Below are 23588 nucleotides of genomic sequence, written 5' to 3'. Positions count from 1 at the left end.
ACACTGATGGGACCTGGGCTGTTGGTGATAAACTGTTGGAGGAAAAAAGATCTTGGGAGTTGTGGAGGATAGCTCAGGGAAAATGTTGACCCAATGTGCAGCAGCAGAGAAAGAAAATTCCATGCTAGGAGTCATTAAGAAAGAGATTGGAAACACCTCTGCTATAAAATTGCCCCAATATTCATCTCAAGAAGGATATTGTGGAACTGGAAGAGGTGCAAAAGATGGCAACCAAAATAATGAAAGGGTTAGAACACCTTCCTTATGAGGCAAGGTTATAACATTTGGGGCTTTTTAAGGTGGGAAATAAAGTGTGACATGACTGAGAGTTATAAAATGCATGGTACCGAGAAAGTGGAGAGAGATGCTTTTCTCCCTCTCACAACAATAGAATCAGGGGTCATCCAATGAAACTGACTGGTGGGAGATCCAGCCAGGAAAAAAGGAGGTATAATTAGCACAGGTATAATTATGCACGCAACACATAATTCATCTGTGGAATTTGTTGCCACAAGATGTGGTGATGGCCACTACCTTGGATGGCATTAAAAAGAATATAAGGGCAAATCCATGGAGGACATCTCTATCATGATGGCTATCCACTACCTTCAGATCCAGCAGCAGTATGTCTTTGAATACAGTTGCAGGGGAACAAGGGTGAGAGAGAGAAGTATGCCTTTTTCGCCTGCATGTGGGCTTCCCAGAGGCAGCTGATGGGCCACTATGGGAAAAAGAACGCTAGACTAGGTGGGTTTCTGGCCTGATCCAGCAGAGGTTTTCTAATTTTCTCCTGCTTCACTACAGAGATGATAAACAGAATGACTCCTAGACGATATTTGAATTAATGCAAATAAAATGAGTTGTGGATCTATGAGTTTTTTACACCTTTAATTCTTCACAGACACTAACTGAATTGTTTTTGTACTACTGCAATCCGTTGCAAGTCATTTGGAGATAATTTGATCAAAGGCAGGTGTATAAATCTTCATAACAAAACAAAACCCTGTAGAAGCTGTGGGTGTATATCTTTCCCTGCACCTTTGGTTGTGTAAAGATGTCGCTACACTCAAGACAAGCATACTACCTTTGTGAAATGTAACTGCAATTTTAACCGGATATGCATTATTGAGTATTTCACAAGGTGTGATAAACAAGCATCAATCAAGAAGTGTAGCCACACATCTCCTCCTCCATTTCCCTCGACACATATGTGTAATCTCACTCCAACGCTTTCCCACACCCAAAAGTTGCTTTCTAAAACAAAAGGTATCAGATCTGCCCAGAAGTTGTACCCGTTTCACCCAGATTTTTTTGTGTGGTGTGAGTGGGCATGGGGACAGGACTCGGTTTGATTACTTAATTTTAACATAAAAACATTCTACCTAAGTCTCAAAAGGCACTCCATGACTCTCACAGCAGAGCTGCACTATTTAAGAAATTCTTGGGTTCATGTTTGCTGAAATTTCTCTACACTGGATATCAAATGATATCCTAAGACTTTTGAATATGGAACATCCTGAAGGAGACACCCTTTTAGTCAATTCATGTTATCTCTGTGCCATTGTCTTATCATCATCATGTTGGCAACCTTCAGTCTCGAAAGACTATGGTATTGCGCTCTGAATGGTGGTTCTGGAACAGCGTCTAGTGTGGCTGAAAAGGCCGATTCGGGAGTGACAATCCCTTCCACACCGGGAGCAAGTGCAGTCTGTCCCTGGTCTGTCTCCCTGGCTATGGGCCTTCCTTCTTTGCCTCTTTGCCTCAGACTGTTGGCCAAGTGTCTCTTCAAACTGGGAAAGGCCATGCTGCACAGCCTGCCTCCAAGCGGGCCACTCAGAGGCCAGGGTTTCCCACTTGTTGAGGTCCACTCCTAAGGCCTTCAGATCCCTCTTGCAGGTGTCCTTGTATCGCAGCTGTGGTCTACCTGTAGGGCGCTTTCCTTGCACGAGTTCTCCATAGAGGAGATTCTTTGGGATCCGGCCATCATCCATTCTCACGACATGTCTGAGCCAACGCAGGCGTCTCTGTTTCAGCAGCGCATACATGCTAGGGATTCTATGTTAATGTCACCAGTAACATATGAATGCTTTTTCCACAGGTAGGCTGAAACTCAAAGGCACCTTGCATGCCAACATCTCCCTTCTCACTGAGATTACTTTCTATCAGCATGGTAAGTATGATACAATATAAATATCTTCATGTTCTTGATATAGCATGGGAGGCTGCCAAGGACATAATCTTCAGGTAGCAACCATGTTAATGTATGAAATGAGTCTCTGAAGATTACTAGCTTCACTACCCATGCAAATGTTTTCAAAGTGAATTCCCAATAGAATTATTAGCCTTTACATGCTAGTAGCTAAGCCCAATTCCATCAGAATTACCATAAGCACCATGTGAGCCATTTTCCTAAATGCAGCTTGAAATACAACCACATATGTGGTCCTGTCAGTGGCATCCAGTCAGTCATATCAGTGGTACCTTGCCACAGGGAAGCAGCTTCCATGCTTCTAGCATTAAGTTCTATGTGGTCACTTTGGGAATTCTAAGCAAACAAAGGAAGAACCAGTCTCTTCCCTTCCCACTTCATTTCTAATACAGTATATCCAAAACCCTGAGGGCCACGTCACTGCTCACGTTTGTGCAGAATTCTGTAGATACAAGATCTGCAAGTTGGCATACTTGGTTGATGTTTTTCAAACCAGGATGTGTACTACATCAGGGAGAATCAGGGTAAGTTACATATGTGTGATGGTTAATAAAGCCTACAAAACAGCAAGGGCTCAGGATTATCCAAGAAGCTCAGGTCCTGCCCCTCCTAGGGAGGAGTGGGATTCAGAATACCCTGCTGAAAATGATGTGCCTAAGGGTGAAGAGGCATGTTAAGAATCAGGAGATAGCAGTGTGTGGAGAGTGTAGCAATGGTGCATAAAGAAGGAGAAGCATTACCATTAAAGACAATATAGCTAATAAGTTCCTAAACAGAGGATAGGGAGGAACTAGAAAAGTTCTTAGAAAAGGCATATGACTAAAGACTTTGGCTATGCTATGAATACAGCAGCACAACTCCTGTCTCTGGAAAGACAATTTGAAATGTAATAAGACACTAGGCCCTTCAAAAAAAATATTGTAATACTCCACAGTGCAAACATATTAGGGGCACAGAACTTGTCATCCACATCTTCCTTAGCATTCTGTTTTTTACTTCTATTCCATTTTTATGTGGAACTTCTATTTTTTTTTCTAGACCCACTTGCATATTAGTTCCAACACTTAAGATCACTCAAGGAGTGTGCGTCTGCTCTTCATGTTTGTGCTTCCTAATCCATTGAAGCCATTTCCTACTGATACTTTGGCAAACAACATTCTGCACAGACACTGAAACATTTCAGGGCTTGTCGCTTGCAGGCAAGGCCACGTTTCCAACTTTGAACCAAGAAAAGACAAATTTCGTAACATAGGTTAAATAAGCCATCCTGCAAAAAAAAAACACAAGGATCCACAAATTCAGTCACCATGGAAACCAGCCACCTCCATCTAGCAAGAGGCAGTTCTTCTCCTTGACCCCAAGCCTGGATCTCAGAGGGGTGGGGAGAATGCTAGTTTGGTATTTGATTTCATGTGGCATTTATAAGGCAATCAGGGCACTTCTGAAGCACAGTGAAAGTGTCAGAGAAGAGTCTCTGCCTCTTTCACAAATCTTCTGTGCATGCCAGAAGACCTGTCAGAAGGACAACAAAGTACAGACCTCTAAACATAGATTTATTCAGAGGAGGGGCAAGGTGCTATGCAGGATATTGAAGCCCTATTCCAGGCTCTGGAAACACTCAGTTTCCTGCTTAGCTTCTGAGATCTCTTTCTTACCCTTGTGGCTCTAAGTTTTAAAAGAACAAAAGTGAAGCTAAGATTTTCAAAATTTTTACTCTGCACTCAGTCCCAGATATAGATTTGTTGTTCATGGGCAGTTAAATCAGAAGATCCCAGAATCCAACATCTAGAACAGTGGCCCATTATACATGCAGCCATAACTGCATTAGCTATGTAGTTAATAAAACACACTATTTACTGGTTTGCACAATTCATGTTTATTTATGGTTTTAACTAAAAAGAAGATTGCATGAAGGTAAAGGCCTCTGTGAATACTGTATTTCTGCACTGGAGAAACAAGATATTCAGGTTAAAGCATGTCCACGCTGAGTTAGATGGAAAACATCTATGCTGAGAAACACACTTGGAACAGTCCTAATTGCTATACTGCAATTCACTCTATTCCTTGGGCCTTGCAACACTGTCCTTTTGTCTCTCTCCTTCTCCTCATACCAAAGTTTATGACAAGGCCACTAGTCATAATGGCAAAATGCTACATACAAATGTGACATTGGTGGCTCATCTGTTTCTGCTTCTCCAAGCCTTAGATTCTATGGAGGGCACAGGGCTTCATAACCCACTGCTCTTGGTCTACAATCTCTGGGTCTTCTCATTCTCATGGTTTCAGCAACACTTTTTCAGAAGAACTCCCCAATATACCTGACATTCCACATCCTCTTCAGACTCCCACTGGTACATCCTCCTGAAATATCAAACTGAATACAAGATAGATTTTGCAGGCACAAATCTGAGTGACCCAAGAAATGCCACTCAGGCTGGGGACAGAGGTTGGGATCTGGCCTGTGCTGCTGCGGCCGCTTCCACCGCCTCATGGGCCCAATCCGCCTCCTGGGTTGCCCTTCCTCCACCCAGGAACGCCCCCCTCCCTCCATTTCTCCTTTCTGCCACCCTCTCCCACACCCTATGCCGGCCTACCCTGGCAGCCACAAACCTACTGCCTCCACATGCAGGGCCGGCTCCACAAGACTAGTGTGCATCTGTGCACTGGCCTTCAACCTCTTCTCACAATTCATTTCTTCAGCAAGCTTTTCATGGCCCATCTAATCCACTGTTGTCGCTACTTCAAGCCTAATTTTTTGCCCTTCAACTTTGTTCTCTCACTTACACTGTAAATCAAATGAGTGAATCAAACGCTTAATTTAAAAAAAATTTAATCTTAAAAAAAGTGTTTCCAAAAAGTGTTCAAGAGCTCAACAGGAAAGGAATGAAACATCCCTAAGAATATTGGTGGTTCTATAAGGACAAACATTTACAACATCCTCCTAAACATTTGTTCAAATTTAACATCATTGCAAGCCTGCCCTAATGTCATGTTTTGTGACATTAATCAGCATGTCCCAAACTAAGCACTGTATTTTTTAAACAAGATTCTATAATATCTAGTTTGTATATTGCTCTTCCACAAAGGTTAGGACAAACAGTTTCTCTCATCTTCCACAACAGTGGCCTATTTGCCTCTGCTTCATTTACAGAATGTTTACATCGCCAGCACTGGAAAACTTTGAACAGGATCCATATCCTAATGGTGGGACTCAGTGTTTAAATGGGACTAGTATCTACCCCACAGTGTGATTGCGGGTTTTCCCGCCAAACCATATACCAGATTGTGTCTGGCTGCAAACTGAGGGTGTATACTGGCCCATGGTCTGACTTTTTCAATGAAGGTAACTCTATCCTTGAATGGCTGGATGAACTGGACATTGATATTTGATCTAGTTTAATTGTTATATAAGTCCATGTATTATATGCCATACACTAAACAAATAAATAAACAGAATGTTGTCACACAACTCCTTTCTTACCTCTTCTGATTCTGGCAATAGCTTGAAAAGTTCACGTAATATCTCAGAACCATAGGGATCACTTCTTCCTGAGTGAAGATCTTGAATTATGGATTCAACAGATCTTGAGGGGAAAAAATAAAACCAAAATTTACTTCAACACCAGGAATGCTGCAATTCCATAGACTAGATTATATACCTTCCAACTGCAAATACAACTACATAAGTTATTCTGTTCCATGTGCCATGACAGCTTTTCTCCTAATGCAACATTGGCACCACAATGATATATGTAGCCTCACTGTCTATAGGGGCTCCAATGAAATTAACAGAAGCACCTATACTTCTTGCATCTAAAACTAGCAGCATATTTTTGCCTAAACCATCAGTATGTCCAGAAAGCCAAACAATCCACAGTTCCTACTCTTGTGCAATTTTCATGAACTGAAGAGGAAGCTTTAAAAAAAATGAAATACCCGCATCTAAACGGTAATGGCTTTCAATTGGTAAAGAATTTTTAACTCAGCTAAAAATAAAGTACTGTGCCCAGTACTGCAGATGACATAACACTGCAAATTCAGTTTTAAATTCCAGTTCTAAAAAAAGGTGCAATCCTATACACACTCACATGAAAGTAAGCCCCGCCAAATACAATGGGATATATTTCCAAGTAGATTTGCACAGGATTGTGCTGTTATTAGACTATCACATATTCTAGTAAACACTGTACAAAAGTTGTCAAATTTATATACCCTTTTCCAAGTTAGATTAAGCTTGCAGCTCTATTACTCACAGCTGTATGTTTTACCTTTCCTGTCTTTTTTTTTTAATGTTTGACAGTTGCAATAGATGTTCAAACTTACTTCTTGAACTGCTTCAGAAATATCGCAATATTCATACTTCTTTTGGCATCCAAAATATTAATCTGAAGAGAGACAGCAAGATGGCAAAATGCATTCAAAGGCTTGTTCAGACATACTTCAGTCATGCCAGATGACTTAGTTCACATTTTCTGGCATAACAAAGCAAGAGAAAATTCTACCCTATAACAAAAGCAAAGACAATTTTGTCTGTCTTAACCAGAAAAAGTATGCAGATAATCTCAAGTATGTGTGCACAGATATTAATATATTATATGAGAGTTACCATTTAAACTGAATATTTGTAAATTCATAAGGACAGCAAATAAGGGCACAAGCATTTTAATGAGACATTTTTTCTGCAGAAGATTTTTGCTGCATGAAATATTTGCACCCAACATAGTGCTGGTAACAATTCACAATAATACTTTTAGAAGGGGGAGAAGTATTGTCTTTATTTAGAATCAAAAAACGCTGTAACTACTCAGTGGGCACACTCCTAACCCACTTTCTGGCACCGACATAAGGGCAATACAGTTCAAAGGTACAGGAACAAACATTTCCTTACTTTGAGGAGGCCTCTGTGAGTGCCACCAAACTGCAGAATGCAGCACATGCCCCATTGGCACCGCTATGCCAGTGATGGAAAGCTGGTTAGGATTTAGGCCAATGATAACTGTACAGCTGTCTTATGGGACAGCCCCACTTTTACTGCTTTCAAAATTACTATATCTTCACAACACTGCTAATTTTACATCTTTCTGGCAAGAATTAAGTCAATTTCACAGGTTACACTGTTTTCCACTGTAAGGCTAACAGTTTCTTTCATCTTTAACACATACGTATCTTTCTTAGTGTTTGTTTCACAGCATACATACTGTTTCACATGCACAGATGAATTATGAGGAGCACAATTATAACAAAAAGATACAAAAAGACACTTTTCCACTTACAGAAAGCCTCTTTCTCACTGATGAGATGTTTCTGACATGGCAGAAAAGAGCTGAATCAGAAAAGTGACACCCCCCCCCAAGTCCAGAGAAGATAAATCATTTCTGCATACACACTTCCAGAACATTTAACAGTCCACTACAGTGTATATGTATCATTTATATATTCACTATGATTCTCATATACAGATACACTGCATTACAAGAGGAATTCTGCTAGTGAACACACAAGGGCCTACAGAATAGCATTAAGTCTGCCTTGAGCTCCAATGAGAATGGAAAAGGGGGATAAAAGTTAGTAAGTTTCCTTCTGCTCAAAGTTTTGTTTACATATTTAGCTAGGATTCAACTTCTGAAGATTGATCTAATGAGCACCCCCAAAAGAGGTTATCCACCTGATGCCATATCCACCTGATATCATTTTTATCCACCTGATACCATTAGGAACTAGATGAAAGCCAATAAGCTGAAACTAAATCCTGAAAAGACAGAGAAAGAAAACATCAGTGCAGGTACTGAAACATCTACCCACTTTCAACAGGGCTGTGCTCCCCTTACAAGAACAGGTGTGCAGTTTGGGAGTTCTCCTGGACTCTCAGATTTCTCTGGTGAACCAGGTTGCAGCAGTTACTAGAAGTGCGTTCACCCAGCTTAGGCTGGTGCACCAACTGAGACCATACTTGAGCTGTTTGGACCTGGCTACAGTGACCCATGCTTTAGTAACATGCAGCACAATCCTAACTTGCACTGGAACAGGCAGGCGAACGGATCTGCACTGTATCCAGCGCAAGGTTCAGGTGCTTAGTGGCTCAGTCTGGGGCAAGAGGAATCGCTTCCCCTTACCCTGGGTAAAGCAGAAGCAGCCCCAATGGAGCTACTCGGATCTGTACCACCTTCAGAGGTGGCAAAAATCCAAGCAGCCCAGGGCTGGCCCAGAAATGGGGTTAGGATCTGGCATAAGTACTGGATCCTGGCCTCGCCTCCCGCTCCTCCGAGAACCTCCACCCACCCGTGAGAACACCTGCCGCCCAACCTGGAATGCCTGCCTCCTCCCCAGAACCTTGGCCGAGCTCAGCTGATGCAAACTCACCTTTCCTGGGGCCCGTAATGGTGTGGGGAGGCCAGCGCAAGTCCCTCACACCAGCTCAACTGCCTCTGGAGTGGTGCAAAAGTGTTTTATGGCACTTTCACAACACTGCTGGGCCAACATAATGAACTTGTGCAGGCCTAACTGCAGGTTAGGATTGCGCCCTTAGTAACTTTAGTATTCCATAAAACTGGACTACTGCAATGTGCTCTATGTGGGGCTACCCCCTAAAATAGTTCAGAAACTACGAGTGCAAAATGCAGCAGCTCAAGTGGTTACGGGGCTAGATGATATGACTCAGCTGGACCATTGCTTCAGCAGCTACACTGGCTGCCCATCCGCTTCTGGTCCCAATTCAAGGTGCTAGTTCTAACCCTTAAGGCCCTCCTTGATCTGGGTCCAGGCTATCTGAAAGACCACCTCCTTCCATACATTCCAGCACACCCTCTTAGGTATCTGAGGGGGCTCTTCTACAAGTGCTACCTCTGTCCCAAGTGAGAGGGGTGGCAGCCCAGGGCTCAAGTCTTTTCGGTAGCAGCACCACAACTATGGAATTCCCTTCTAAGGGAACTAAGAACTACACCCTTCCTAATGGCTTTTTGGCGAGGGCTCAAAACAAACCTGTTGCACCTGGCATTTGGTTGTTCTGTGCCTTTGAAATATGGATGTGACTTGACAGCTTCCCTGGACTAATTTGTTCCCCATTGCCCAAAAGATATTTGTTAGATTTTGCTTTGTTTTGATTTAAGTTTCAATATGTAATGTTAAAATTAATGTTTTACTGCCTTGTTTGATATTTTTACCTGTTTTGATATTTTGTACTTTATTCTAAAGCTTTGTAAGCCGCCTTGGGCATTTGCTGTGGCTTGGGAAAGGTGAGATATAAATTTCTTAAATAAATAAATACTTTTCTATCCTTTAGGGACAGTGTGGGTTAACAACCTAAACAATAAAATAAATTTGTCTTAATAGTATCAGTGTTGATCTAGAGTGCATGTAGAGAGAGTCATGAGGCTTACCACACAATCCTATGTATATCTACTCAGAAGTAAGCCCCACTGAGTTAATTGGACTTACTCATAAATAATTGTGTATAGGAGTACAGCTTTACTTTTGCATGCCTGTGAATGTTCTGAATTAGCTTTTTCATATTGAGTGCTTAACACTTGAAATAGTGTCTAGACTGTAAAAAGTTATTCAATCTACTTCTTCAGTTGGGGTTCACTCTTTAAAAAGGAAAAAAATTAATTTAAGGGAAAAAGTATATTCAAATTACACTTGAACGGAACTGAGATGTCAGTATATTCTGTACTGGAACTGGAGAAGTCAATGAGCATTTTCTGGAATTTACTTTTATGTCATTAGGTTAACATTTTACAGCACTAACAGCTTTCATTACAGCCCTCAAATGATTTATTAGCACTAGAGAACTGTTTCGTGTTGACTGTCACCTGCAGGCCATAAAACATCAGCAAATACAGCTGTGCAGAACTACGATCTCTGTCTGGGAACTTCTCAACCACACACGGACTAGCCTAGACCTCAGTTCAATCTCTCTCAATCTAACCTACCACACAGGACAGTTTAAAACTAAAATATGCTAGACTGTAATTTGCCATGACTCCTTTGGGATAGGGTGGAGAGAGAAAAAAAATCTAACCGAACAAGATATGAGCAGACTGACTCATACATAGTCATGGTCACAAATCACTCCTATGCCACAATTTTGACCAGAAGCATGACTTCAGAACTTTTCTTGAATGAGATTATGATAGGGAAAGTAGAAACATCAGAACTGAAGAGAGGCGAGGGGGAAGAAGCCTGTAACTACTGACAAAGCCCAGAGTTGCCTTTGGAAGGCAACCAGTAAAATTAGCTTATTGTCTATCAAGATAGTGCATGCATTCTCAAAAAATATATGAAAACTAAAATAGCCTCCCCTTATTACCATTAACAGTTTAACTCAAATATGTCACACATGCAGTGTATGTTTAAAATAAGCAAACTGAAGCATGTACTGTCTTATGTAAAGTCAGACAGAAGAAGTTAGACAGAAGTTGCCAATCACTGTAGGAAAGATAAAGTACTTTCATTAAGTGAAACCCAATCAACCAAGCACACATTCAGCTATTATTACAAAATATGTATTTAATTTCAAATGTTTTGCTGAACGTATCCTCGCTGACCAGAACTGAATATCACTGGCCTATAGGTCGACCTAGATTAGAACTGGCTTGAAAATGCCCGGCATGCAACAGCTTTTCAAGTTATATTTTCCAAGATAAGTTACAAGATCCCCATGTTATAACACGCCCACTGTTTTTCATACCTTGGTAAATACATTGGCTCCCCCAGTTACGGATGTCTGAGTTAAGCACAGTTCTGTTGGTGCTTATGTGCAGGTGGAATATGTCCCTCAGTGGTGCTTCCACATATACATAATAGCATTGGGCTGGCAAGTGTCAGATCCTTTGAGCTACATACAACATATGTACAGACTCCTGGAACCAAACTGGTAAGTAAATAGGTAGGGAACTTAGCATATATAAGAACACAATCAACATTCAACCCACCCCATGCAAAAAAGCACATCAGCTTGTGCGGGTCCTCATTAACAGCATATTTCTATTATTATTAGAAATATTATATTACATTTTTATAATTATTATATTATTATATTACATGTGTGCCTATTATTAACCTATTATTAACTGCTTCACAAGGTGCAGAAAAATCTACAGAAGCAATGAAGATGTGACTGGCCAGTGAGAAAGGGAATCTATTTGCTCTGGAGGCCGAGTGTTTTCCACACTTGCTCTATTAAATCATTTGTACTACTGTACTTTGTTTGCAGGGATGTGGTGGCACAGTGACTTAAACCGCTGAGCTGACAAGTCTGTTGACTGCAGGTTTGCAGTTCGAATCTGCACAACGGGTGAGCTCCCGGTGCGAAAGCATGAAAAAATGCAAGTAGATAAATAAGTACCACCTCAGTGAGAAGGTAACAGCGTTCCATGTGCTTAGGTGTCTAGTCATGCCGGCCACATGACCACGGAAACTGACTATGGACAAACGCTGGCTCTTCAGCTTAGAAACGGAGATCAACACAGCCCCTAGAGTTGGAAACGACTAGGCTTAATGCTGGGGAGAACATTTACCTTTTACTTTGTTTGCAGAGCTACGTGCTGTGTTTTCCCAAACTGTCAATGGAACACTTGCTTAAAAGTTTTCTAGTGATTACTTAGCAGCAAGCCTCAGGATATAAGAAGCACCCATTCATTGGAAGAACTCCAAAATTCAGAAAAATATAGCAAGAAAAAAGTTGAAACCTGTTTAAGTGTTAGCTTGTGCATAGTAATTATAATCTATGATATGCCACATCTCTATCACTCTTAAGTCCTGTTTGGCATTCCTGTCAACTATCATCTCATTTTTTGGTTTGGCTCAAAGGGATGTCAGCATGTTCCATTATTCTCCAATTGAAAGACTGGAGTATCTCAGGAATATATTTCTTGTTCTTCGGCCTTCTAAAAGAGTCACTTACAGGAGCCCAATTACACAGATGGCCAGAACCAAACAATGATAATAAGAAATAAACTACATTCAAAACACATGCCAATAATTTATAATAACGCTGTGAGGCAGAATGTAATCTGGCTTAATTTTCAAATTAATTCTTCGATCTCTTTCCAGTCTTGCAAGGGAGACAGCCATGCCTTTGAAGCTAGTTGCACAGAAAAGATGCAATGACTGAAAGCTCTGGCTACATTTTCCATCAAGTTCCTCATGATATCTTTCAACTGTACTCCAGGGCTTTCCCCCCCTTCATTGTTCTAACACTACCTTCTAATTGGGTCTGTTACCAATCTTTTTACCTTGCCAACTACTACTCAAATAATTCTTCATCTCCCCACCTCCCCTTGCTATTCCTTGCCACTCTCAAAAGGACACGAACCCCAAAGCCAAGAATTCCAATGTCATTCTTTTGTGTATAGAAGAATGTGAATTTTGCAGGCAAATTCTGTAAGACAGGCACTAGATTCTTTTGGTTCTAGACTGCACACATTTCTTGCAATATTTCAGCTTACTGTTCATTCCAGCATAATTTTTTTCAATGTGTATTCCTCCAGATAGGAAAAATCTGGAATGAGAATCTGCCTTTAGCCACACATTAAGCTATGCCAACATACAAGGCTCTCTTCCCTAATAACCAGTCTCTCAACTATGTTAATCTCTCTTAATCTTTAATGTTTATCATTAGCTCAAACGAAATGTTTTGCAACAAGTTTCCAAGATGTCTTCTCTTCCTCCCAAGCCTCTCCCCTTCTCCACCCCTTCTACCAACTCCACCTCACCTGCAACATCCATAGCTGAAAGAACACCGTGAACTAATCTCGGCATCTGCCCATATAGTCATTCAGGCAAAGTGTAAGGGCACATCCATCTTTCACTTATTTCTGAACAAGCAAAAACATCTGAACTCATAGTTTCCCTCAACTACAAAGGAATAATTCATTTTTTATTCTGCTGATTAAAATGCTTCATTTCCATCACTGAGCTCAAGGCAAAATATGAGAAATAGTGTCTTAAAAAAAATAAATCACTTTTGTAATTCAACACTTTCAAGTTGTTTTTTCTATAACTTCATCTTCAATGGTTTGGCACAAAAGAACTTCACATACAGAACATCTTCCCTCATATCTACCTATTGAGCAGCAATTTTTACAAATTGGCCTGAAATCAAAGTAAAGACCTCTAAAACTATGAACAGGAATCTCAGCAATACAGCTTCAGAAAGAGATGGTATTCTGAGGTTTTGTCCAGACAAGCAAGGCAAAAAGACGGGGGGTGGGGGTGGGAAAGGAAGAATTGGCACCAGCATAAGCAAAAGGAAGGGACTCCTGGTGTTAGAAAAAATTCTGATTAGATTATTACAAATACAAATGCCCAACAGATCTTGATCTTTTGCTCTTCATCAGAGGCAACAAATGTATAATTTAAATTCTGAAGTCAAGTCAAAACCTATCTGTATACACAAATGAATAATACAAGTGTTAAGACAAACTGCAAGAACACTTTTTATTGTATAGATTTAGACCCTTTGGCCAACTGACTTATATATTCACTGGATCACATTTATTTATTCCCATTATTCATACACTGTCCTCCACTGTGCTCACTTACATATAAACCTAAAACTCAGGGTGGCTGACAGAACAGACTGACATGCACTGAGAGGTTCCTAAGAGGTTCCTAACCTTAATGCAGTCACCAGGTTGCCACTGTGACCTGTGACTTTTAGTCTGATGACATCCTACCCCAATACAAAATACGATATAGACAGGGCTTATGCTGATTTTTCAAGCTTTCTGCACTTCTGTAGTTCAACAAAATGTCACAGTGAACATTCTTCCTCTCCCTCCAGTTCTCTATTTATGCCAAGGGATGGGGCAAGGGGAGACAGGATTGGTAGCAACTACAAAATACCAAGCTATCTAGAGGGTTGAGCCTCCATTTGCCTGAAGATAACATCCGAAGGGCACCAGTTCGAGACCACCGGCACCGTGCAACCTTGAAGCAGCTGACAAGCTAAGCCGAGCTATTCCATCTGCTCTGAGCGTGGGAGGATGGAGGCCAGAATGTGCAACCAGATCAAGAAAGAAACATCTGAATGTTGTGGTTTCTTGAAAGATAATCATTTTAGCACACTGAGCTTTGCGTTAACTATAGCTAGGTGGTGTGTAAAGTAGCTGTTTTGTTTCATTGCTCTGACCCTGGCTAATTAAGTCAACCTTAGTCAATTTCTTAGCAAAATAAAAAAGATATAAGATGGATCATAACTTTCTTCTACTCTCTTTAAATACCAGCGACCAATACTTCAAACAATTTGTCAAACTGAGAAATGCTCATCCCCATAGACAAACATTTTATGACAGACATCCATCAGTTTTCTGCCAAAAACATTTTAGTTGTAAAGTACCTGGCCAACTAGGATTGAAAGGCTAGAGGTGGGGAGGGGGATAGGGAGGTTGAAGAAAATGCCTAGCTTTTCATGGCTCTGTAAGTAATCTAGACATAAGAACATAAGAAGAGCCCTACTGGATCAGGCCAAAGGCCCATCTAGTCCAGCTTCCTGTATCTCACAGTGGCCCACCAAACGCTTCAGAGAGCACACAAACATCACAACTGCAACCTTGGGATAGCTGACATAATAAACCATAAGCTACAGTGAATTCTTCATCCTGCACTATAATAATAGACATGCAGGTGTCCAGAGGTGTCACTAGGGTCTGTGTCACTCGGGGCAAGAGCTCATTGCATCACCCCCATGATGGACCTCCTCCCATACCAGACCATACAGAATAAATTACAATATCATATACACAGCCTAAATGCAGTTGTATCACTAGGGTTGGTGTCACCTCCATTAACTTTATTTTAACCTGTAACATTACAGGTTACCCATCATGTTGGCAACCTTCAGTCTCGAAAGACTATGGTATCGCGCTTTGAAAGGTGGTTCTGGAACAACGTCTAGTGTGGCTGAAAAGGCCAATTCGGGAGTGACAATCCCTTCCACACCGGGAGCAAGTGCAGTCTGTCCCTGGTCTGTCTCCCTGGCTATGGGCCTTCCTTCTTTGCCTCTTTGCCTCAGTCTGTTGGCCAAGTGTCTCTTCAAACTGGGAAAGGCCATGCTGCACAGCCTGCCTCCAAGCGGACCGCTCAGAGGCCAGGGTTTCCCACTTGTTAAGGTCCATCCCTAAGGCCCTCAGATCCCTCTTGCAGATGTCCTTGTATCGCAGCTGTGGTCTACCTGTAGGGCGCTTTCCTTGCACAAGTTCTCCATAGAGGAGATCCTTTGGGATCCGGCCATCATCCATTCTCACAACATGACCGAGCCAACGCAGGCATCTCTGTTTCAGCAGTGCATACATGCTAGGGATTCCAGCTCGTTCCAGGACTGTGTTGTTTGGAACTTTGTCCTGCCAGGTGATGCCGAGGATGCGTCGGAGGCAGCGCATGTGGAAAGCGCTCAGTTTCCTCTCCTGTTGTGAGCGAAGAGTCCATGACTCGCTGCAGTACAGAAGTGTACTCAGGACACAAGCTCTGTAGACCTGGATCTTGGTATGTTCCGTCAGCTTCCTGTTGGACCAGACTCTCTTTGTGAGTCTGGAAAACGTGGTAGCTGCTTTACCGATGCACTTGTTTAGTTCGGTATCGAGAGAAAGAGTGTCGGAGATCGTTGAGCCAAGGTACACAAAGTCATGGACAACCTCCAGTTCATGCTCAGAGATTGTAATGCAGGGAGGTGAGTCAACAAATCAGTAACCAACTAAAAACCAGTGGCCAACTTGATTACACTTACACAACTGAATAAGAGTTCTAGTATTAGCTCTGATACATGGAAATGAGAGCTGACTCATACTAACACTGCTGTGTCAACACCTCATTGGCTCTTGGAACAATCAGTCTCACTGGACAGTTTTGACTTATGGGAATCCACTTTTTGTTACAGAAGGCAGTTGTGTTTTCGTTTTCTGATGACTAGGTCATCACGTTTGATAGAATACAGATAATTCAACTTGGATTGTTTCATTACATTCTGCATGAACATACCTTTCCAATGATATATAACAAGATAGTATTATTCATAAATATAAATTTTCCAAAAGGTTTCCAAAATTTTGGCCACTAGCTGTGTCACTCTCCCCCCCCCCCGAGGATGTCACCCAGTGTGGTGCACACACCCCTGCATCCCCCTAGTCCTAGTGCCACCACTGCAAGGGTCACATACTCCATAAAGCTATAGTGACACTTCCACTTCCTGACTAAACATGGCCATATGCTGGGCTACAACTTCCTCATAGTGCTTCTGCCCTGCACTTCACCATGTTCAGTTTGGAAGCTCTTGTGCAGCTCTGGGAATTGAGAGAAGAGGAGAAGAAGATCTGTGACTAGTTCAAGACAATCAACACTATCCACAACCAGCTTCTGACACCAGTGTTTTTGGAGATCAACACTGACGAGAAATACATCTGAATTAAACATAGCGACAGGTTTCTTAATGAGTTCCAGTGTCTTGAATATTTGTTTTCACTCTTAAATTCTGCCCATGTCAAAACATCATTCAACCCAGTATAGCAACCTTTCCTGCGGCCATTTGCTGATGTTTCCCTTGGGCCTTTTAAAAAGAGATTGTGAGCACTCTGGGGACAGGGAACTGTGTTTTCATTTCTTTTGCTATGTAAATCACTTTGTGAACTTTTACTGAAAAGCAGTCTATAAAATCATGAATAAAATAAATCCATGAACTGGTTAGATACATTTCAGATAAAATCTATTCTACTGTAACCCAATAGTTGTATTCCCAAGCAACCTCACAATAACAAAAATTGTGTTAAAAAACAATTGTTTCCAAAGGAAAAGGAGGGTTAGGGGCTAGAGAGTTTCAGACTTGTTTTCCTGTGTTTGAGCAGGAATTCCACATGTTTGAGTAGCTAGCAAATACAATCCAGTTGTGTGTTCCTGTTCTTATGCTGTGCATGCAACAGCTTTACTCCTGTTTGTGATCACAGTGGATCGTATGATACAAATTGTGTTCCCTATTTTATTTATCATGTTATATCAGTTCATGTTATGAAAACCAACACTGCACAAGAAATGCCTGTACACAGGGATGCACAAAGCTATACTGTGTTATGCATTAACTTCTGCCATAGATGCCGGCAGACCCATCTGATCTTCATTGCAGATTTCTAACTGGAGAAGGTTTTAATTTAATAAGATAGTTTAGATAAAGGTGATTCATTTCTTCAGATAATCACATTTAGCCTGTGTTTTGTGCAAAGAGACTTTCAGCAGTCTCTTTACACAACACAGCAAACCATTTGAGGATTGTGGCCTCAGAGCTATCAGAGTAACCTTAGTTAATTTTATTGGATGAAAGTGGGTTGAGGACACGTGTCAGACATGATCAAGACTTTGAAATGATACATTATTCTAATACAGATAAGTATATTTATATAACCAACTTTCTCTCCCCATCTCCTTAAGTCCTACTGAAAATGTACAACTCTTTTTTAAAAAAAAAAAAGTTACAATGTATAATCCAAAAGAAAAATGTTTTTCAACTATTTTTAAGGATACTTTTAGTACTAATAGTTTCTTTGGTTCTATATGCATGAACATGTATGTTCTTTATATTAACTTCTAATGTGCAAAGCGCTCTTATACGAAGTCAGACAATTAGTCTGTCTAACTCAGGATTGTCTACATCAGTGGTTCCCAAACTTATCATGGTCTTGGGGTCTTCCTTACACAGCAGTCTCTTCTTCTTGGCTCTCCCAGACACTGCCATCTTGAACTGTGCAAGATCTTGCACAAGATCCATGATGGCAGCACCCAGGAGAGAGGGGAATAAGAGGATGCCAGGGACATCCGACAGCACCCTTGTGAGTTTGCCACTGTGCCCTTGGGCACCATGGCACACAGTTTGGGAACCACCAGTCTACACTGACTAGCATCGGTTCCCCAGGGATTCAGATAGGGATCTTTCCCAGTCCTACCTGGAGTTGTCAGGGATTAACCTGGGGACTTTCTGAATGCAAAGCATGTACTCTACTGCTGAGCTACATCTTTACCTACATGAAACATTGTTATTTTCTTTTAATTTCACTTGTGTGCTACATTATATTTTTCTCAAGCTACATGATGACTCTTCTTCCCCACCAATTTCTACCAAAACCTACTATTAGCAATATTAAGTAAACTCCAAGTCTTGATTTAAGCATTGCTATTATGTGGAAAATGAAAACAAGTAAGAACTTTAAAAGGGACAGTTTGAACATGTGAGTACATCGTAAAAAGTGAAAAGTCACTTTATAGAACAAAACTGAATAGTACATTAGCAACGTAAGTGCTAAGTTATCAAGTAGCCTTAAAAATACATCACAGCTGATAAATATTTACACAAGGAAGTTTCACAAATATGCATTGGTACTTTATGAATTCAGTCTCAAAAATGTATAATCCCCCTTTAAAATATCTGAGGCAGGGCCTCTGAGAGGAATTTTATCAGGGGGTACAAAGTTTCTTTGGGGCCCCTTCTCAAAGAAGAAGGGGGGTGAAACAGTGCGGGGGTGGCCAGAATGGGGACAAAATAGGAAGGGGAAAAGTAGTAACAGCTGGAATGGTCTTTGGAGCCCAGGTCTACCAGTCTTACCAATGCAGAGCTCAGGTCTACCTGCCTGCCTGCCTAGCTGGGTAGGCAGCTAGATACAGTAATATGGAAAACCGAACACACTCCTAAGTCTCTCTGAAATCTTTCAAATATAGAAAAATCATTGCAGGAGACTATCATCATTATATTTAGGCTCACACGAGAATGGAAAGTGTCTTGTGTGTACCAAACACTGGCTTCTGCAGCAGCTGCAGTCTTGCAGCTGTGTCACTGACCTCCTCTATACTCCTTCATGGTAAGCAGATCCACAAGCCAAAGACTTACTGTAGCAGGTCAGTTTCCTCCCAGAAGCAACACTGTTAAGGAATGTATGCATTCCTGGGCCTGGTGTGTATATCCTGTGACTGCAGTCACTGCCATGTGCCATGGTAATGTCCCCAGGCCAGCATCCCGCATGGACAGTGAGTGGGTGAGACTGGAAAATGTAAGATCCCAGGAAATTTCTGGACTCCCTCCTTTGGCTCCTGGGCCCCCTTTCTGACCCTGGGCCCGGGTACAAATTACCCCCTTAACCCCCCCCCCCTCCTAGGCCTTGATCTGAGGGGTATTTGGTCAGAAATAGAGTTTAATGCAGTGATTTTCAACCTTTTTCATCTTGCGGCACACTGGCGAGGCACTAAAATGGTCAACGCACACCATAAGCTTTTTGACAATTGACAAGGCACACTGTGCTGTCAATGGGGGCTCACATCCCCCAATGGTCCTATTGATAAATGACCCTCTCCCAAATTCCTGCGGCACACCTGGGGACCATTCTTGGCACACCAGTGTGCCACAGCATAGTGGTCGAAAATGGCTGGTTTAAGGGGTATTTAACTTTTCAAAAGCTGGCATTTTGCTCGTGTGGTGCAATTCTAAGCATGCTTACTCAGAAATGACTCCCATAATCTCAATAGGGCTTAATCCCTACCAAATGTGCTTAAGGACTATTGCCTTAGTGAAATTTAGCATGCATCAAGGCAAACCTACTACATACCAGGTCCCTGAAATCTAAATAACTTTTATGTGTGCAAGAACACCGTGCATGGTTTTTTCTGCAGTTCCTCCAGAGGCCAAAAGCCACTTTTTAAACAAACTGTTTAAAATTGCTTGCCTCTTTGGTAGCAGGAATAATCTGTAGCAAAATAGAAATCTTCAAGAGGACGTATGTATTCTGTATATATATACAATTTCCCAGCTCATTTGTAATCACATTTGAAGCCAGTCTTTACATCTACTCATCATTCTTTTTTCTGTTCACATACTTTTAAGCCCAACTTCCTCCTCTTTGCTTGGAACTGCTAACTACAACAGATCACATACTATACATTCACTAAGCAAGCTAGCAACACATCAAATATCATAATTACTGGTTCTTTTAAAAAAAGATTTATCTCACTTTCTGTCTCATTTTGGGGAACCTGAGGCAACTCACAATACACCACAATAGTCTCAACATAACCACACATACAGAAAAATAAAAATGCTATGAAACACACTCAACAGGAAAAAAACACCTATCCTAATCCAGATAAAAACTGATGTATCCAAAACAAATTCAAACACCTGCCAGATCAAAGCTCTGCTGGAATAAAAAGGCCATCAGCATGGACTACATTGTCGACAGAGAAGGGCTAACTGTATTTCAAAGGCAAGACATTCTAGAACCAGATCATGGCATCAGAAAAGGTCTGGTGTCATGTTCCTGCACAACAAGCCTCAGAAATTGGTACAACACAGGGTTTCTCCACAATCATTTCAGCGAACAGGTAGGATCATATGATTGGATGTGGTCATACATGTGACCTAGCCCTTAACCATTTAAGGCAGTGGTTCCCAAACTGTGAGCTGTGGTTCCTCCAGGGAGCCATGGAAAACAGTCAGGGGAGCTGCAAAATCCTTGTGAAAAGCCTGTCACCCCACACAATGTATAGGAATGTAGACATAATAGGGAGCTGCGGCCAATGGCCCAGTAGGTCAAGGGAGTCACCAGGCAAAAAAGTTTGGGAACCACATATTAATGGAACATTCTTGCTTTCACTTTAGAACAAACTGCTGTTCTGCATTATCTGTAAAGCTGGAGAATGGTTGAGAAACTGGAGTTAGAACAAATCAAGATATCAAACCACAGTTTGACATCATAGTTTATTCTGGTTGCTTATTATTCAATCAAGCCGTAAGCCACATCCGCCTCACCAACACATTTTGACCAGCCAACTGAGTGACATTATCATTGTGTGTGCGTTCTCCCACTCCTTCCTCTTCTTCACCACTTTCACCACATACCCTCTACCACCTGCTGGTTGAAGTGACTGCTAGTTAAATCACTCAAATTGAGAGCTCAGAAAAGAGAGAGAGGGAAAAGAAGCTCCACAGCTGCAAATACTGTATACACTTTGCAAATATTTTTTTTCTCCTGAACGTTCTTAGAGTTATGCATACATTACTTTTTATACCTGATCCACTCCACCCCATAATAAGTGCTAGACTGAGTGACATGATTGTGGGGAAATGAAAGTCTGAGGATTCCAGGTTAAATGGTCAACATGATCACCTTGAAATAAAGCATGCTAAAGCTCTAAGCAGACTGGTATAAACTTCGTCCAATTTAGCCTGTATCTTCAAAAACTTAAGATGTCTCATTGTACTAAAAAGCAAGATTTGTTCATTATGTTCATTGCTTACCTCATGTTTGGTGTCTCTAAAAGACCTCCTTAAAGTTCTGCTTCTGGAATGCAGAGGTGACGCTTCTTCTTGTTGCCCAAATAACTCCTCAATTTTCTTTGTGTCAATCTGATAGCTCTGCTTAGCACCAACAGTCCAGATATTGGTTTTACCTCGGACCTGTTCTTCAGGGATAGTTTTCCAGAAGAAACTACGTATTCGCTTCTTCTTGCTCTGATGGTCATGCCCGTTGACCAACTGCGGCAATGGAGGTCTGCTCAATACTGGCGGTGGAGGAGGTGGGGGTGGTGGCACCGCTGCTTCTGTGGACAGGCATGGTGGAGGTGGGAGTGGTGGAGCTGGGGGTGGCACTTGCTCTTCTTGTTCTGTTGTATCTCCAATCATTAATCCAGCTTCAACTGAAATAGCTCCATTTTCTTTATCATTGACCAAGGAGACACAATTCATAACATGCATTTTATAGTCTCTCCTCTGTGGGGAGAGAGGGAGACTTACTTCCTGGGAAACGCATGTAATTTCAAATAGCAGAGCAGCAACTTTTTGTCTTGCAGTTTCAAAACTTAAATCTCCTCTCACTGAATGAGGTTCAGGCAGTCATCTCTCTGAAAACTGCAACAAAATATAGCAGAGAAACACAAAGTTAGGGAGACTTTTTATTTTTTTTTTGGTGACTCAGGAAGCAACATCAGTGAAGTACAAATTGGTAGGCTATGTACAATTAAGATCACCAATCCAGACATACTACTTAACTACCTGTACCCTACAACTGTTGGATTCTAGCAGACACCCCATTGTGGTGTTTGTAATCAGCAAAGTCAGAAACCAAACCACTGTACACAACATCCATGTCCTAGGCCTTGCCTGTATTTGAATATATAGGCTAGAATTCAAAGAAGACAGGCATACACAAGAAAGAAATCCTTGGGGACAGCCAATAATTTGCAACCTGATCTTACTACAGCAGTGCTCCTAATCAAGGGACAGCACAGCAGCTCATCTATTAGGCAGTAAAAATGTGTAGCCAAGTCTAGAAGACCTAATAAGGGAAGGTAGCAATTCAAAGTAGACAGCAACAAAAATTCACACGGAAAGACAAGGATGTATTGTGCAACAAAGGCATTTGAGTTATTTGTCCTTCTAGCAGAAGAACCAAGCTCCAAAAGACAATGGCATTCAAGTATATATTGAGATTTTAAAAGGACATTATCCACACCTTGTGTTGAGTAAAGCTTTTAGTCAGTATGTTAAATACACAAAGGCCTGTATTTCAACTATCTTCTTGAAACGTCCTGCTGTTGAGACAAATTTCAGCAAGACAATATAAGACAGTGGTTCCCAAACTTTTCCGACTGGTGGCTCCCTTTACCTCCCCATTAGGGCTGGCAGCTGGCAGCTCCCCATTAGGGCTACAATCCTATACATTGTATGGGTATCGGTTTTTTCGAGAGGATTGTGCAGTTCCCCAGGCAGCCACAGCTAAGAGTTTGGGAACCACAGCTGTAAGAGAAAGGTTTAAGCTTGCTCTTTCAAGGAAGGTTAGGCAAATACCTATTCAACCAATGAACATAACTTGACAGTTTTTATCTCATACATTTTCATTTAGAACTAATTTATGCTAAACACAATTTAAACTAATCTGAATGCTTAAGAGTGAAGTCAAGTAACTGTACTCTTGATTATCCCCAACTAACCAAAATATGAATATAATAAATATAAAAAAAGATAAATGCTACTCAGTTTCAGTACCTTTATTGGCATACAATTACAAAAAAAATTGAACACTTTCATACATAACAAAAAAATAGCTTAAAAGAGCTAACTAATGGTTCATTTACTAAAAACATACCAAGCTACAATTAACTCCTAGAAACCAAGGACTTCAAGAAATAGGGGCACGCTTCAAGTTGGATGCCACAATTTGTGAAATGAATGTAGCAATCTGAAAAATGGTGTTAGGGTCAGTGGTAGCTGATAGGTATTGCAGTATGACAGAGTCCTCAAAAAGGGAATTAAGATGGGGTTGAAGAGCTAAGCATTTCCTCCTGGCCTCCTTGTGGAGCGGACAATGAAAAAGAAGGTGGTCTAACGTTTCTACCACTCGCTGGGAGCAGGGACAAA

The 23588-nt window shown here is 41.3% G+C and overlaps 1 protein-coding gene across 1 annotated transcript in view; it reads right to left on the bottom strand.

The window, feature by feature from the left end:
- The window catches only part of FHDC1 (FH2 domain containing 1), a 40272-nt gene extending 18346 nt beyond the window's left edge, over positions 1-21926 (bottom strand). Inside the window, exons 1-3 of the mRNA XM_066632674.1 lie at positions 21471-21926; positions 6533-6594; positions 5691-5793 (exon numbers count right to left, since the gene is read on the bottom strand). Of these exons, the coding sequence (XP_066488771.1) occupies positions 5691-5793; positions 6533-6594; positions 21471-21926 (621 nt within the window). The remainder of the gene's footprint in view (positions 1-5690; positions 5794-6532; positions 6595-21470) is intronic.
- Between the last annotated feature and the right edge of the window lie 1662 nt (positions 21927-23588).

Source organism: Tiliqua scincoides, chromosome 6, assembly GCF_035046505.1.
Source record: "Tiliqua scincoides isolate rTilSci1 chromosome 6, rTilSci1.hap2, whole genome shotgun sequence".
Classification (NCBI taxonomy): domain Eukaryota; kingdom Metazoa; phylum Chordata; class Lepidosauria; order Squamata; family Scincidae; genus Tiliqua; species Tiliqua scincoides.
The sequence above is the reverse complement of the archived record's forward strand: the minus strand, read 5'-3'. Positions and strand labels throughout refer to the sequence as shown.